The 18,298-nt window shown below is 40.9% G+C and overlaps 1 protein-coding gene across 2 annotated transcripts in view; it reads left to right on the forward strand.

Moving 5' to 3' along the window:
• The window catches only part of NAP1L1 (nucleosome assembly protein 1 like 1), a 49,771-nt gene extending 32,973 nt beyond the window's left edge, over positions 1-16,798 (forward strand). The window contains exons 5-15 of one of the 2 annotated variants that reach the window (XM_048835723.2): positions 592-733; positions 1,192-1,272; positions 1,546-1,674; positions 2,230-2,301; positions 3,012-3,151; positions 4,824-4,969; positions 5,059-5,078; positions 6,505-6,627; positions 10,828-10,860; positions 11,364-11,414; positions 16,079-16,798. In XM_048835723.2, the coding sequence (XP_048691680.1) occupies positions 592-733; positions 1,192-1,272; positions 1,546-1,674; positions 2,230-2,301; positions 3,012-3,151; positions 4,824-4,969; positions 5,059-5,078; positions 6,505-6,627; positions 10,828-10,860; positions 11,364-11,414; positions 16,079-16,114 (973 nt within the window). In that variant the 3' untranslated portion in view covers positions 16,115-16,798. The remainder of the gene's footprint in view (positions 1-591; positions 734-1,191; positions 1,273-1,545; positions 1,675-2,229; positions 2,302-3,011; positions 3,152-4,823; positions 4,970-5,058; positions 5,079-6,504; positions 6,628-10,827; positions 10,861-11,363; positions 11,415-16,078) is intronic. The other variant, XM_075124351.1, reaches the window with a different exon arrangement.
• The last annotated feature ends 1,500 nt before the right edge of the window (positions 16,799-18,298 follow it).

The raw sequence follows: 18,298 nt of genomic DNA on the forward strand, positions 1-18,298 counted from the left end.
CCATCCCCACCTCTTCTGCCCCTCCCTCGCAAGGGCCATCAGCTGATCGATAGGTGGCAGGGAGGGAGAGGAGGAGGGGCAGGCATGCAGCACAGCAGGGGGAGGGGGGAGCTTGCCTGCCCTGCAGCAGCAGCCGGCAGAACCAAGCTTCTTCATCCTGCTCCCGGGGTGGGGAGGCGGATAAGAGCGGCCCGGGGTATGAGCTGGCATGCCATTGGTTGCCGACCCCTGCATTATTGCTTTGAATCTTTAGGCAAAACCTTATGTAATTAAACTTAATGTTTGTCTCAGTTCTTTGGAATACTTTAATGATACCTCAGCCTTAATGAAGCCTCAGGTTAGTTTAAGAGTTGCATTAACCCTGAATCAGCATGATTTAGTGAGTCATGTGTTCAGCTGTTCTTCTGTCCAAAGCTTAAGTATGAAAAGTATTGTAACATAGCATAAAACAAAACCAATCTGTACTATGGAAGGTGGCTATGGGATGGGCAGGGAGTGAAGGGGGTTGAGAAGATTGAGAAGGGGGTCAGTGTGTTTTATGGAACACTTCTGTTAATAGTAATCATAATACTGTATAACTGAAACTTTCAGCTTGCCTAAGGTAGTTAAGAGACGGGTGAATGCTCTCAAGAACCTTCAAGTTAAGTGTGCACAGATAGAAGCAAAGTTCTACGAGGAAGTTCATGAGCTGGAAAGAAAGTATGCTGCTCTCTATCAACCTTTGTTTGATAAGGTAACAACTCTGTGCTAATATGACTTTATTTGTAAGCTCTAGTTAACTAAAATCCCAAAAGAAAGGATTACAATGGGAATAAACATCAGTGGTGCATATCTGTAGCTATATGGTGTTACAGTTCCATGTGGGGCCAGATGTGAACCCCTCAGTCTCTTGAGTGAATTGATTCCAATAGGACCACCCATGAGAGTAACTAGTGTGATTAAGGGTCTCAAGGCCTGGGTGGTTATTTTGGATGGGGATAGGAGTAAAGTGTAATGTTACTGTTGAGTGTCAGATGAGGTCAAGAAGCAAATGGAATGCATTCCCCAAAGGGAGAGCTTGGATTACAGTACTAATTGCAAAAACATACAATTTACTGGGAGCAGTGGTTTATTATGGGCATTACTTAGTTCAGATTCATTATTATAAAATTATACAGTAAATCTGAAAGACTTCATGATTTTATTTTCCAGCGAAGTGAAATCATCAATGCGATTTATGAACCTACAGAAGAAGAATGTGAATGGAAAGCAGATGCTGAAGAAGAAATTTCAGTGAGTATCTCCACTGTATCTGAAGAGAACAATTGATGGCATATTTCAAGCTTTAACACACTAAGCAAGACCCAATACTGTAGCAAAATTTAAAATGCCAGCAGTGAAATTCCCATAATAGCTTTTTGTGGCTCTGTAAAGTAGCTGCAAAGCTTGACTTCTAGTTACGGGCGCACTGACTTTATCATAAAATCATGTGCTTTACCGGAGTATCTGGTACTGGTGATAACTCTTATTAAATTTTAGAAAGTTTAACATTTTTATTTTATCAAGGAGGAAATGAAAGAGAAGGCCAAGCTTGAAGAGGAGAAAAAAGATGAAGAAAAAGAAGACCCTAAAGGAATTCCTGAGTTTTGGCTGACAGTATTTAAGAACGTGGACTTGCTTAGTGATATGGTTCAGGTAGGTGGTGACCTAAAGTTAAATGTAATCATAAGTCTTAAAATTTGTACTGGTCTGCTCCTAGAAATTGTGGAAATAGTGATATGATTTGGGTGTTTTGGTATTCTTCTGGTAGGATCAAATGGCTTGTATCCCATTTCAAAGTGCTTTGTCAATGGAATGATGTATCATGCTCCCATGCCTGTTCAGCCTGACACATCTTATTGTTTAGTTGCCAGTTACATTCCTTACACAAGTCTTCACATATTCAGTGATGAATTGCATATCAAATGATGAGAAACTGCCTTTCATGATTGAATAAGATTGAGGATGCTTATATAATTTAAATGATTTACTGTGCCTATTTATTACTTTACTATTGCCCTCTGCTGGTCAAATAATTGTATACAATATTTTCAAATGCCTATCGCAGGTTCTTATCTACTGTAAAACAAATATTAAATATACCTGTGCCCCTTTCACCCCAATGCTTTTTTTATTTTGTAACTAGCTTAACTCAAATGCTGTTTGTATGAAAAATGCTATGCATTGATTTAAAATCATTTTTATTTAAAGGAACATGATGAACCTATCCTGAAACACTTAAAAGATATTAAAGTGAAGTTCTCAGAAGCTGGTCAGCCTATGGTAAGCTTAACATCATAGACAAACTGTATTTATTTGTGCATGATAAGATTAAAATTGACACTGGGGACATAGTGGTGGTCTGTGCCTGTCAAATATTTGATGGTGCCTTTTGGATTCTGAAGAATTTTTAGTCTGTTCTTCGTGAGAAATGGCACTAGCGTACTGTTAATACAGTCATATATAAAATGACCACACATCTCTTGTATTATGACAGTTTAATCAATTAGATACAAAATCTAGCTATAATCAGTATTTGCAGCTAGGAGTTTTTCAGATTTGGACACAATTTCAAAAATGTAGTTGCTGATAATTGTCCTTGAACTGATTACCTATGTTGCTTGCAAGAAATTATGTAGTAGCAGTAGTCCAGAGGTTTAGTTCTACATTATAACACACAAATCACTGTTTATCTCACTTCAAAAGGTATGAGGCAGAAGATGAAAATCATAATCCTAGATGCCAGTATGAAATTAAGAAAACTTTTTAAATTATTGTAATTTGGGGATAGAAATTGTTTTAGAATTTTCAGTCTCGTATATTGGGCAAAATTGACATTAAGTAAGCCACTTTATTACTGGAAAAGGGGTGTACACTGATTTGGGATATCTGATTCTTGGATATTAGGAGTTAATCATTATGATTTTTGAAATTAAAGATGAGGAAATGTTGCTCAGTTGCTAATAACACTGTCTTTTGGTAATTGTTTTTAGAGTTTCACGTTAGAATTTCACTTTGAATCAAATGACTTCTTCACAAATGAAGTGTTGACAAAGTCATACAGAATGAGATCAGAGCCAGATGATTCTGATCCCTTCTCCTTTGATGGACCAGAAATTATGGGTTGTACAGGGTAAGTGTTAACCACCTTTTCATGGCTCCTCTTAATATTTGGCTGAGCTTGCAATCATAAAATCATAGAACTGGAAGGGACCTCGAGAGGTCATCTAGTCCAGTCCCCTGCATTCAAGGCAGGATTAAGTATTAGTCTTACTTTCAAGCAATGGCCTTACATTCAGCTTGCTGGGATTTCTGTTTGGCTATGCATGAAATGGGATAACTTTTGAACGCTGCATCCAATCAGCTCTAAAATTTCAGACCATGTACTAGGCAACAATGGTCAGAACCTTGTTGACTTTTGTGGGGGGAACAATAGGGGCATAAATGAGGGGTACATGAAGCCCCAGACAGTTCTTTAGTACAATCACAGCCTCAAACATCTCTGCAATTGTGTAAATAGCAAAAAGCTGGTCCCTATACCCATGAATAGAGTTAATATGTTGACACTCTGAATGTCTTATCTCTCAAATGGATTGAACCATTATTCTTTCTAAATTTTATATAGCATCGTTCCTTGAATTGATCTTCTAGAGCAAATACACAGTTCAGGAGGACAGTCCTATAATAAGTGTTAAATTGAGACACCTCAAACGTATAACTTCTGGGTTTAGGATCACTTGCAATGTTCATCAAATATGGAGATCCATGCAATCAGTGCTTCAAGAATGAACATTTACTGACTTAATTTTTGTTGTTTGCCTGAGTTTTTGGGTCTTAGTGAAAGAAACTAAGTAAATGAACTTGCGTGGGGTTCGTCCCTTGTCTGTCCTTGGCAGGTTGTGTACATAGTAATCATTGGAACTGTCTACAAAGTACCATGAGCCCACATCTAAGTGAGTGTGCAGCTTTGCCGGCAGTCATTTTATTAGCAAGTAACAATTCTTATCCATTTCAGACTTGGCACGCTTCTGTCACAGCTATATTTCCTTCTTCTAATTTTCCTCCTGTTTCTCCTCCACCCCAACCTGGTGGTATTAACATATTTGGTTGTCTTTCTCATGTCTCAACCTTTTTTGTGGCCTTTATAATTGAAAAGCCCTCACACCATCGTTGGTGCCAACTAAATTACTACCCCCTATTCAAATCGTTCCTGAAAAAGTACTTTGTCCATGCAACATGTCAATGATTCATGGAAGGAAAGTGGCACCTGGTCAGTGTTGACAAAGTTCATGGGATAGGCATTGTCTTCCATAGTCTTGAACACTGTTGAGCAAATTAAAAGTGTGTGATAGTCTTGTTGTAGAGTAAAACTGAGTTATGCTCTTATCCTTCCACCTGCCAGGGCTTAAAAGTGAAACGTAATATGTGAGGGGCCCAAAATATTATTCATGCAGGAAATAAGTGCTGTAGGATAACTTTCTGTAACCTCAGTTTATTTTTTTTATTTCTGATGTAAATATTTTCAACCAGAAAAGTGGTGGGGGGGAGAAAGGCTCCTGATTGGAAGGAATTTTGGGAGTAGAATGAGTAATTCACCTGAAAATGAAGTACCCATGAGCGTTATGGCTAGCCCACAGTGTTTTCTCCAAATACATAATAATTTTCAAGATCACCTTAAAATAGACAACTGGCTGTACTTAAATATTTAACCATATCCTTAGACTAGGGGTAACTTTAGTGTGTAAAAACAATGTGAAATTGTAAGTATGTCCCAGTTTGATAGTTATTTTCCTTATTTCTTGCAGGTGCCAAATAGACTGGAAAAAAGGAAAAAATGTTACTTTGAAAACCATCAAAAAGAAGCAGAAACACAAGGGACGTGGGACAGTTAGAACAGTGACAAAAACTGTCTCTAATGATTCTTTCTTCAATTTCTTTAGTCCCCCTGAAGGTAAGTATTGTCTGGATTAATTTGCGATGAATTATATGTAGTATTTTTTTTAAATTACTTATTTTTTTCCCCCCCCCTCTTTCTTACAGTTCCTGAAAGTGGAGACCTGGTAAGTTGAAGAAATTCAATACACCAAATTTGGAAAGAATGTGTGCTACTTAAGCTATAACTTGGGAAGATATTAAACTATTCTAGCTATTTCTTCATGTAATAAGGAACACTTCTCTAGTAAATACTGTTTAGCACGTATTCTGGCTTGCTTTATGGGAAGATCTATTCAGGCTGTATAAGAGCATTCTTAGTTGTAATTAGTATATTTTGGGCTTGTTGATGCTTGTGAAGGATAAACTGGAGTTGTCTTGTAAAGGTTAAAATTTGAATAAAGTTGGGACTCATGAAAGTGAGGAACCAATAATACCAGCCTAAGGTGAGTGTCAAACTAACTTGAACTACAGTCTCTAAAGGAGAAAGATTTAATTAACCTACTTACCTAGTTACCTCAGAAAAGATGTGCCTACTCTATCCACTTACCCTTTCCACCACTGCTAAAACTGGTGAAGCTCAGGTGCCCACAAATGCTTTCTCAGCTCTACTATTCATCTTGCCTACCAGTGGTGGGAAGCTTTACAGAAAAAGCCTTATCTGTGTGACAATGTCTTGAAAACCTATTCTCATAAACACTGAATGTAGATTATGCTTTTTATGTAATGGGTCTGCTTTTTATCACTGAATATGCTGCCAGAAATGCCACGGTTAGCATAAACTCAGTCCCTAGGTGTTTTGGCATCTTATACAAATTTTTAACTTTTTTCATTTAAACACTTTTTTTTTTTTTTTTTTTAAATCTAGCCCCTTTGGTTTGAAGATAGTTTTTCAGATGTAAACCAGTAGAGTTCTGTTTACCTGAATCTATGGACAACAGGAGTGAAAACTTAAGTGTTGTACCCATCTCATTGGGTTGTCAGTGTAAATCTAACTTAAATATCATGTTAACTGAATTATGGGTGAATTTATTACTATCACTGTGGTTGAGTTAAGTGGCAGAGACATACCTTCGGAGTAAGCAAAGAGTCTTTAAAGCATTTGGATATTAATGTATTTGTAAGATATTCAAGGGGTTTTAGTGCTTAACAGAATTTTAGCAAGGTCGTGAAGAACACTAAAATGATCTGGAGAAGCTAAACTTTGGGGAAATGGGGAAACTTTCTTTTTAATACAAGTCTGGGTAAAAATGTTGACTTAAAAATGAAGGAACTGTATTGAGGTTTCTGTGTTAATTTGCACAAAATTTCAGACTTTTCACGGGTTGCTTTTTTAAAATGTGGGCAGATGCATACATTGTGTATTTGCCCTCGTTTGCAAGTTGTCCCTTAGGTACGATCCAATAAATGTCAGAATCCCTGAACATAATCCCACTGTGCTGAATTCTCTTGAATATCTGGTCACCTCAATCTGACATTAGTTTGTGTTCAGACTCCTAAAACAAATGAGTTATTAATTTACCACTTGACTGTTTCTTTTAATGTCTTACACAGGATGATGACGCTGAAGCAATCCTTGCTGCAGATTTTGAAATTGGCCACTTTTTACGTGAGCGTATAGTCCCACGATCAGTATTGTACTTTACAGGGGAAGCTATTGAAGATGATGATGATGATGTAAGTCTGTTTTAAACTGGTTCAGTATGCTCAAACAATACTGTTAATATTTAAGATTCCTAATGTATAATTTCTGTAGTTTTAGTCGTGTTTGTGGGATTTTGTGCATGAATCTACTCTGTCTAGGTACTTCCAGCTCTGTTCAGAGTAGGGCCCCCACACACACATCATGTTACAAAAGCCTTGGAGGGCCACTCTGTCTACACTACAAGTACTATACCAGCATAACTGTAGTTGCTCTCCTGTAGCATTTGCGGTGTAGACACTTGCTACAGCAACAGAAGGGGTTTCTCAGTCACTGAAGTAAATAATCTTTCTGAGAAGCAGTGGCTAGGTTAACAGAATTCGTCTGTCAGCCTAATTGCATCTACACTAGGGGTAAGTTTTGACTGAACTGTTTTGCACAGGGTGTGTAAGGCCTTAAAGGTATAGAGGGATATGACCTTGACTCTGTGCCATCAGGGCATGACCCTTTACACAATGGCATGAGCTCACCTAAGCTGGATGTAGGATCAGAAAATATCGACTACAGCATATGGCCCTGGTGTGCTGGAATATGGCCCATTTTGTTTTTATGTATTCTGTTCCAGCACAGGGCCATGTAGTGTGTGTGTGTGTGTGTGTGTGAGAGTGAACTGGATATTTTTGGATTCTGTCCTTGCTGTAGAGCTTCTATATGATGCAAAACAAATTATTTAAACCAAATGCTTCATGTGTGGTCACTAATTGTGTGTACTTCCCTTTCTGGGTGCCCAATATGGTATTGTAGGGTCTGATCTGAAGAAGAGTTGAGCGCTTCCAGCTGAAGCTGAAGTCAGTGGGAACTGTTTTGTACATATAAAATGCTGTATAATTCTAAGTACTCTGAAAAATCAGGTCCTAGATCACTCAAATTGGGCACCCAAAATTAGGATGAATTTGTAACCTTAATCTCTGTGCCTTGGCTTCCAATCCATAAAATGGGGGGGGGGGATAAATAATACTACATCTCAGAGGTGTTATGAAAATAAATTCACATTTGTGAAGCACTTGAATACTATAGTGATAAGCACTGTAGAAAAGCCCATGAGGAAACTATTTATTTTTTGTCTTCAAAGCAGGGTTTAAATAGTGTAAATGAGGGGCCCACACTGAACAATGAAGAGAACCAAATTTTGAAATGCTGCCCATTAAGTGAGCATCATTCATTGTATTCACAGAGTGAGGCAAAGGTCCTAAAAGTGTATGATTGCATATAAGAGTGTCAGATTAAGGTTGCACAAGGAACCTTAATTCTTTCATTTCCTAACCTAAATTCTTGGTTTTGCAATCTTAATGTTCTCTTAACAAGTTTTTTTAGTGCAGAGCTTCCTAACCTTTTTAAAGCAAACTGGAAAAAAGTAAATTCCATCATACTAAGACATGGATCATCAGTAGTGTTGGAACCTTTAGATCCACTGCTACGTGTGCTAAGGAAGTGAATTGATAGCAGCAGTAGGTTGTCATCCTCTGTATAGACCAGGGGTCGGCAGCCTTTCAGAAGTGGTGTGCCGAGTCTTCATTTATTCACTCTAATTTAAGGTTTTGCGTGCCAGAAATACATTTTAAAGTTCTTTAGAGGGTCTTTCTCTAGAAGTCTATATCTTTTATATAACTAAACTATTGCCATATGTAAAATAAACAAGGTTTTCAAAATGTTTAAGAAGCTTCATTTAAAATTAAATTAAAATGCTGATCTTACGCCGCGGCCCCGCTCAGCCCGCTGCCAACCTGGGGTTTCGTTCATCTAGGCCGGCAGCGGGCTGAGCGGGGCCGGCGGCCAGGACCCCAGACCATCAGTGGGCTGAGCAGCTCTGCCCGCTGCTGCTTTGGGTTCCAGCTGCCGGCCCCACTCAGCCCGCTGCCGGTCTGGGATCCCGGCCTGCCCACATAGAGTGGGTACCTACCTTCTCCCTAGTTCTAGTGCGTGCACTCTCTCTCTCTCTCTCTCCACTGAGCTGAGGGTGGGAGTGCATTGAGCACAGGGCTGGGGGTGAAGGCGCAGGCTGGGGGATGGGATGTAGGGTCTGGCCAGGAGCGAGAATGGGGCGGGGGAGGCATGGTCAGGGTTGGGGCTGGAGGTTTCAGGGTGGAGTGCTTACCTGGGCAGCTCCCATTTTGTGTGAGGGATGCAGGTGGGAATGTTTGGGGGGGGTGGTGGTGCAGGAGCTCCCATTTTGCGCTCAGGGTGGGAATGTGGGGGGTGCAAGACTCAGGGCATGGAGCGTGGGGGGGCTGGGTATGTATGGGGGTGCTGGAGTCAGAGCTAGGGCTGTGTGGGGGGTGGAGGAGTCAGGACAGGGGGCTGGGTGTGTTTGAGGGGTGTGCAGGGGTCAGGGCAGAGGGCTGAGGGTGTGGGCTAGGGTTGTGGGGGTGCTCCCAGCCCCTGCCCAGAGCAGCTTACGGCAGGGGGCTGGAGGGGATATGCCCTGATTCCAGACCTCTTCCCCAAGGTCCCGCCCCCACCTCTTCTCCCCCTCCTCCCGAGGCTCCGCTTCTCCCCCTCCTTGCAAGGGCCATCAGCTGACAGCAGGGAGGGAGAAGAGGAGGGGCAGGAACCTAGCATGCTGGGGGAAGAGGTGAGGGAGGGGGGAGCTTGCCTGCCCTGCAGCAGCAGCCGCCAGGACCAAGCTTCTTCACCCTCCCCCGACGCTGCTTCCTGCTGCAGTCCCGGCTGGTGGCCCCGCTCAGCCCACTGCTGGCCTGGGTTCGGCAGCGGGCTGAGTGAGGCCAGTGGCTAGGACCCGGCAGGCAGCAGCGTGCCATTTAAAAATCAGCTCGCATGCCGTCTTTGGCACACATGCCATAGTTTGTCGACCCCTGGTATAGAACATCACTTGGATAAGGATGAGACGCACTTTGACATTGGGGTTCACAGATATTTGGTGACACTGGAAGAATGGTGACCTTCAACCTTGGGTTTCTTTCCTGACTCTGGAAGGGGATTGTGCTCTACTGGGCTCAAATTCTTCTACCTGTACCCTATCCACCCACTGCTTCATCTCTTTTGCCCAGTCCACCCTGTAAGCTGACTCTCCCCTTTCCCCCGACCCTATCCCTGCCTGCCTCCTTGGTGTTCCAGTTCTCCCTCCACAAACCCTAGTCCCTTGTCCAAACTGTATTCCCCATACTCTGGCTTGCAATCCCTATCTCACCAGATTGTCTCTATCTTTTCTCTCCTACCTTCGGTCCAACTTCTGTTGCCCTCTGCAGTCAAATTAGACTATTTCCTGAGAGGGGGAGACACACACCCACCCACTCCAGCACTTCCAGGTGGCCTCACCCTCCTCTCCTACACACACAAAAATCCAAGTGTGGAGCAGCACTTCCAGGGAAAGTTTGGCCTCGGTCCTGTAGCCCTGATCTGGGACTTGCTCTTCGGAATGGCACATGTGCCGTCTGGTCAGCACTAGAAACTATGAAGATTGAGCTATGATCAGTGAAGACAATCTTTGGAAATTCTACTTGTTAAACTCTAGCAAGTCTCTACTGAGTGTTTGCAAGCTTCAATTTTTCACACTTGCTACTTGGTCAAATTTGGATGTATTTTCATGGAGACACCAAAAGGTGCATCCCTGGAACACCCCTACCAAATTTCAAATCCCTGCTCCAAAGCTTTGAGAGCTATTCAAAGAAAAGGTCACTAATTTATTAACATGGACAAAACTGTATCTCCATCTAGCTGTATTCAGTAAAAAAATTTATCCTGAGGCTGACACTTTGCATGGAAAATTTCAACCCAGACGGTTGTTTTTTGCAAAGTTATAAGCAGCTGAAAATGCGGTTTTGTTAGGGGAAGTGTCAGACATTTGTAGTAGGTATGGCTTTCAACCCTGCCTTTAAAATATATGCGTGCAAAATGAATGTTAACACTTAACTATGAGTAGGTTTTATCCTTAAACTAGAAAACACCTTTCTTTGTCAAAGCTTATTTTAAATTTTCTGCTCAATGAAACGTCTTCAGTATTAATGATATTGATCACTGTCACCCAGATCTAGAATTTTTTTTGACAAAGCTGAATTAATGTAAATTTACCCCTCTGAAAAAAAAAGTGTATATATAATATATATACACTTAATTTTAACATGAGAATTCTTTGGCTTCCATGTAACTTACACAAAACTGCTTAACATCTAGGGTGATGGCGTTTACAACATTGTATAATTTTTTTTTTCTCTTAGTATGATGAAGAAGGTGAGGAGGCAGATGATGAGGTGAGTTACAAGATGGGTTAGATGAGTAAAATGACACACACATACTTCATTTTGGAGCAAGTTTTTCATCTTTGATGGAATGGTAGCTGAGCAGTTGGCAAGTTACTTAAGTTTCTTGTTTAGTTAACTATAAATGACAAACATTCTTTAGTATTTCTCCAATCTGTATAAAACATTATTGGTTGAGATGTTCTATAAATGTAAGCCTGAAATGGTGATAAAAGTAAATATTCCAGATATTAGTCTGCCTTAGATTTGTACTAGTAGCACAAGTATATTTAAGAGCAGAGCTTTATCCTAAATGCAATGTAGAAATTTACTCTTAAAAGCGGAGTATGGCTAAACACCAAGATCTCATTCAAGTTCTTTTCTTTTCTGCACTGATGAAAACTTATGGAAAAAAAAAATTACAAACATCAGAGGAACATTTAACCTGTTGACTGCATTCTGTGTATTTAATCTGAACCAAGAGTACTTTCTACTTGACACTTTCTATCTTTCAGGAAGGGGAGGAAGAAGCAGATGAAGAAAATGATCCAGATTATGACCCGAAGGTGACTAGTACCAATGAATGTATTTCATTAAAATTACGCAATTAATTTAAGGCAACACTTTTTAATGGGCAATATACAATTAATAATTCCTGTAACAAACATGCTTTGACTCAACTGCTCTCTGAGATGGTTTTAATACCCCACTTTTTACCTTCTAAGATTTGCTGAGCAACATAGTCACTCTAATTTTGTTTTTTAGTAACACTTTTAAATATGTGGCCAGGGATCTTTTTTTAAAGAAATTAGAAGTATTATTACAAAATGAGTTGTTTGTTAAAAAATATACCTAAGCAACCTTTTATCAGCAAGTAAAAGCTTTGTTTTTCATAAAGAAAATACAAGTTAAATGATCTTAAATGAGGGCTGTTAAAATCTTTGATGTAGTTGGGCAAGTTTGTCACTGATGTATGTATTTTTGCTATTAACTGTGACATAAAGTGTAGCCTGCATTTTGCTGCACTATCAAGGAGAAACATATCCTTTCACTTGGGTGAAATTTCTTGAGTGGGGCTGAAGCTGTATTTTAAGACTTAAGAGTAAGGAGAGGATTTGGGCTGTCTTCCCTGGAGATAATCATCCTCCTGTACTGAGCAGAACCTACAACAATGCTCTAAAGAAAACGTAGGTGTAGCTGATGTGCACCCCTTTGTGGTCGGGAATATATTGCTGGGCTAAGAGCCCATCTCATTCCAGTCGTTCCCCATTTTTGGGAAGAGGATGTACAGGGGAAAATACAGATGTTTACTACGTAGAGAGCAGAGACTTCAGGATGACTTAAAAGGAGGGCAATATGGATGTGCAGCAGAGATTGTTAATCCTCTGTTTTGCATACTCCCAAATTTATGCAAATTCTCATAGCTTAGTTTGGGATTACCAGACATCTGAAAATTCATCCTCTACATTAGTCTCTTTATTCTAGATGAGCCATTGGGATTTTTGAAACCTAGTTGTCATAGTAGGTAGCATTTATCCAGCTACTTCTGGGGCCACAAGCACTGATCGGGAAGCCAAGCCAGGTCATTAGGAATTGTGAGTGGGAACCAAACCAAACTGAAATATACATGACATTGGAAACACCACTGTTACTCAGGTGACACTAGGTAGTTGGTTATATCAGTTACATGATGCCTGCTGGGGCTAGTTGTAGAAGAAATCTTGCAGGAAAGGGGACTACTCATCAGATAAAAGGCAACTATCATTTTGGGGAGAATGTATTATAATTTGTTATAAAAAATGCTAGATTATAATGGGAAATGTCCATTATAATAGCACTGGTCCAAAAATTGTAGGCACCCACAATATGGTAAGATCTAATCTGATCTGCAAAAGCTATGTGATGGAGATGGGCAGGTACTAGGGATGCTCTTGTTGCAGATACACAGAAGCAGAAAAATTCTATAGATAATTTTTCTCTGCCTTTCCCTCCCTGTCTGCTAGAAATCTCTTAACAATGTGCAGAGAGTTATCAGCCAACTTGGCAAGTTGAGTTGTTAAAGTGTCAGCCCACATTGTAGAGGAATTTACAGAGCGTGCTGGCTGCGGTGGGCGTACGTGAAGGAGGGCTTTCCAGAACACACTGAAAGATCAGCAGGCTATATGGATACATCAAAATTGCTTCTCAGCAGTGTTGGCAGGACTTAGACCAAACCAATAATGGTACATCAAGCAAGGTCAAACAAAACTGTTTAGCATTTGCCGTGTTGTATCCAACCAGCTGTATTCCACTGTACCCTTCACTGCCCATGACCCAAAAAATTAGTTGTTATGGAGAGCAAAGTAATGCACGTAGTGCCCTTCCTGCTGAACTGCTTTAACCTACCCTGACAGAAATATCAACAAATTGATTATTTGCAAGCTGAGACACGTAGGGCTTATGCACCTGCTGTGGGATATGCTAATTGTCTAACTCTTTGGCCTTGTAGGCTGGTCAGATATTGGCTGTTACTAGGTTGCAATATTTCAAATTCTGTTTGAGGCAACTGAGGGATGCAGCCGTTTTGTTGCTTAGCCCAGCACAGGGCACAATGGAGGGAGTAGTGTTCAAATGGATACGCAAGTCCCCTTGCATACAGTCCTGTGCAGGTCCAGCCTCAGTATCCTTATCTGTATATGTAAGTGATCTGTTATCACATGTTTGTGCAGACCACACTTGACTGAATCTTCTCCCTCTTATGCTACCTACTGAGCATGGCAAGATGGCAGTTGCTATTGCTGCAGCACCAAGAAATGGAACAGAAACAGGGCAAGGGTCTGGACTTATGATTTAGGACCACAGGGATGACTAACAAGTGGTGGGGGAATGAGGGGAGAAAGATGTCATCAAAGCAGTAACACTCTTAGGCAGTGGGACTGAGCACCTCTGTTCCCCAGAAATAGCTGCTTTAGAGCCAGATTCTTTTAAAAAAAAAGGTGCTGTGGGACGATAAGGTGGGAAGCTAGTAGGCCCTTAAAAATGGGAGCGGGGAGCGAGACCTGTACTAAGCAAAACAGAAGGTTGTACATGGCCTGGCAGTGGGAATCAAGTCGATAAGATGAAGAGCAAGTACATGTTAAAACACACCTACAGGCCATTCCCATGTGCACTACCATGGGAATTGTTCAGCTGCACACAGTGAGAAGCCAGGAAACAATTATTTACTCCCATGCACCTGGAGTGTCACTAAGGGTTTTTTGCTTCTGCTTCACTTCAAAATGCACAACAGTCACTATGTATGCTTTACCACTTCCCACTGAGCAATCTTACAATCCTGCATGTCATCATTCACCAACTCTTCTGCATGTCGATGTAGCACTAAATGTTGTCGTCAAAGCCAATTGCTGAGTTGACTAAATGTTCATCTCAGATTTGCTTCTGTCATGGTTTCACAGATCCATCTGTGTACTCATGTTTGGCTGTCTGAGCAGCGTGGGGCTAATATAAACTTGCAAGAAGATGCTCTAAGCATTTACTTCCGTTTTATGTTTAAGTAGATGGAGTCTCCAGCATCTGTTCTAAACGTTGTCAAGTAGCTGGTAGACAGACAATGCAGCAACTTACAATCTCCACTAGTTCAGTGGTTTTCAGTCTGTGGACCTCTGGGGATCCACAGACTGTCTAAGGGGACTGCGAAAATAAAATTTCAGATGCCAGAAAAGGTATACTTTTGATTGACCAGAAAAACAGAATGTGAATACCCCACTTTACAGGTCAAAACCCAGAAGTGTTGTCATTACCATAAAAGCCCACAGTTCAGGGCCCTTTCTCACGCTGCGTCCAGTGCAATGCCAGAAATGTGCAGCATTTATAGTTGAATTCTGTTCAGTTTTCAGTCTAAGACTTCAGGGTCTGCGGACCACAGGGTGAATTTCCAAAAGCGTTCACAAATGAAAAAAGGTTGCAAACTTATGCCCTAGATACTGTACTTAGTATATCCATGTAAATTTACTGGGATGGGTATGAAACCACCCTCTGTTAGTTCTTCCATCACCACAGTTGACTGAGACTGGTCCTTGGTTGAGACTGTTACTATAATGAAAGTACAGTCAGTGTTAGGAAGGCTGATTCTCAGTGTGCCATATAATCCAATATACATTTTGCTACTCGCCCTACCATATTGTTTGTAATTTTCTTTAGTAATTCTCACTTCCCACTCGCAAATTAGCTATCAGCCTGTGTTTGATGTGTAGGGGCCAGGTTCTGCTGGCTCATTCAGGTATGCCATCACAATCTAGTTCCATCACCCCTCAGGTGGCTCATTAAATCACTTACATACGAAGGGTATTCAACATGTCATCTCAGCGACCACTATCCATTTTCAGGATTTTATGCTTTTGTTAATTATGCAGGTCAGGAGCCAGCTTTCAAAGTGTGACTTGTCTCCTGAGGGATGACATTAGAGCAAGTAAGCTCTCCACTACTGGTATTAATGTGAATTTTTGCCCTTTTTATGAGGAAGATTTGGCTTCCCTGTTAGCCCAGATGACACAAATAATGGGTCTACTGTTCAACAGTGCAGACAGAAATTAGTTTGCATATACTAATGTCATGACAGGTGCTGAGAAATATAGCTATAGAAGCCATAAACGCCATGGAATAGATGTTATTTCTGTAGGCTTTATACCTTGGGAGCCTTGATGGGGACTTAAGTGTTACCCTCACCAGTTTACTGCTCACATCATGTCATTATACAGATACATGATGACCTGTGCAGTGAGCCTGTATGTTTGAGCTGTCTGTGCTCATGGGGTCAAGGAAAGTCCTCCTTGGCTAAGACTCTTGGAGTATATGGGCATCTCTTCCATTTCGGTGCCAGGCCAGTTTTGTTCCCATTTTCTTTCCCTCAATTTTTTTTCAGGATATACGACCCTACTGTAGTCAGAAGTTCTGTGTTGCTGCCAATGGCTAGTGCAGCCCCCACCCAAAGGAAAAACTGAGGCATCCTCTTGAATTTGGCTATTCAAAGATATCCTTAACTTGCCTAGTGCACAGAGATTTGAATACAATGTGGTATAGTATTCACAGGGTGGATAAGGGAGAGAAGATGCAAGATTCTTAATAGCTAAACTTGATTCTTAAGAGCTGTAATTGAAACTAGAAAACACTTGCTTGACAGCTTTGATAAGTGGCTTAGAAAAATAACTTGATGTGACATCTGTACACTGACCTTTCTTTTATTCCTCAACAGAAGGATCAAAACCCAGCAGAATGCAAGCAGCAGTGAAGCAGTGTGTATGTGGCCTTGAGGATTACCTGCACTGTAATAGCCTAAACACAACTATTAGTTACTTACAGCCTTATGTTTTGTATCTTCTTGGTAGAATTAAGTAAACAATTTGTTAAAATGAAATCAAACACCTAAGTACCAGTTTAAAATGTAGGTTCATTCTACCTAGCATTTTAATAGTATAACTTTCTGCCAATATGTAGAATGCAGTAAATCCCCTAAAGCATGAATGTTAATTCATTGCTACATAGTTTGGTTCTTGTGAAGTCTTTCGTCATGTAGCTATTAGACTGCAGCTGTGAAGATTATCAGAACTGTTAACTGAGACCAATATTTGTTTAGAGAAAATCCTCTCCTGAAGAACCAACCAAAGTCTTTTCAGCCCAGTAGTTTGAATGGGTTTGTCTGCTTGCACTAGCTGTGCCTTCCATTACCTTGTTAGAGAAATGGCAGTGACTTGTACTAACTAGGAGATGATGCATTTTTGGATTTGACTACTTCAGAAGATTAGTATAATTCATTTAACTTCCAACAAGACCACATTAAATGTTCATAACTGTCTGCTTGTTTCTGCTATGGGTTTTGTATTTTATGTGACAGCGATCTACAAAAGAAACCTAGTAATCATATTAAGGTTATTGTTTACCACTGGGGTGTGAATAAAACCTAGTATTTTCAGAAGTTAGTCTTGTTTTATTATGCTATGTAAACTGTTGACATATTACATGCTGCAGTTGATTTTTTATTTTTTTATTTATTTTTTTTACTAGACAGTCATTTTTGAGAACTTTTTATAAGCAAACTGTTTAACACTCAGCAACATAAAACATCAACTCAACTGCACTATTCTCCTTCCTGGACAGTTTTATCTAGGCTTTTCATAGTCAATATAATGGGGATAATAAGGTCATGTTGCCACTTGTGAATTTGAGCTACATATTACTTTTCCCAAATGACATGTTGACTAGTCAAACTCAATTTCTGCTGCAGTTCTGTATTTATAGGCAAGTCTGGAACCATGGAATAAAGATGTACAAAACTCTTTTCATAATGCCTTAGTGAATTTCAGAGGTCACCACTTGATCAAATGAACTCTGGCTTATATTTTAAATTGCTGTATAGACTTAAAAATATATAGATTCCCCTAAATACCACCTGGATAGAGGAAATAGTAACCCTTTTAATGAGTCAGTATAGACAGTTCTCCAAAGTGGGAAACCATCACTACTGGGCTCAGGGAAACAAGCACTGAGTGGTGGGATTACATCATGATTCAGATATGGGATGACAAGCAGTGGCTATGGAACTTTTGGATGTGCAAAGCCACCTTCCTGGAACAGTGTGCAGACCTTGCCCCTACCCTGCAGTGCAAGGACACCAAAATGAGAGCTCCCTTCACACTGGAAAAGTGATGATCACTGTGTGGAAGTTGGCAACTCCAGACTATCGATCAGTCACAAATCAGTTTGGCACTCACAAGTGCGTGTATGTCCAGCTGTCATTATGAAACATGTCCCTAGGGATGGAGTGCAAGGGTTAGTGTGACAGGCCAGGAACGTGCAAGGAATGTGTGGGAAGAGTTTGGTGATGGCATGAAAGGCAGTTCTGTATGGGCTGCAGGGGAAGGTAAGCACCGATTTGTTCCACCTGCAGTGCAGTCCGGGACCTCAGCATCTCTGGTCCTCCATTAGCTTTATCATCTGCTCCTGCCCCTATATTGTCTGCTCCCACTCCTGTCTCCTCTCCTGGTTATCCATTCTGAGTTGTTTTTTTTGTTGTTGTTGTTGTCTCTGTCTCTCTGCTTGTTAGCAGGAGCAGCAGATTGCAGCTCTTCCCTAAACGTTTCCTCCTTATGCCTCCTGGTTCATCTCCTTATCTGACAGAGCTGCTCTGCTGTTGTGTAGGAGGTGACCCTCAGGGGACATCTGCAGAAGCTAAAGAAACAAATAGCGAGAGCCCTGAGCATGGTGTGTTTGGCCCAGAGGGTAGGGGGAAGATGGTACGAAGAGTTCAGTGGCTTCCGAAGGGGATAACTACAAGCACCTAGGGACGCTATTCTGAATACTGGCACAGTTTTCCACAAGTGAGGGTGATCAAAGCTGATATCTCACTCCTGAGGGTAACCAAGGATGCAAGAGTGCGTCTCCTGCACGTATACAGCTTCAGACTGGGTCTGTGTGC

The sequence above is a fragment of the Caretta caretta genome, chromosome 1, assembly GCF_965140235.1.
Source record: "Caretta caretta isolate rCarCar2 chromosome 1, rCarCar1.hap1, whole genome shotgun sequence".
Lineage (NCBI taxonomy): Eukaryota > Metazoa > Chordata > Testudines > Cheloniidae > Caretta > Caretta caretta.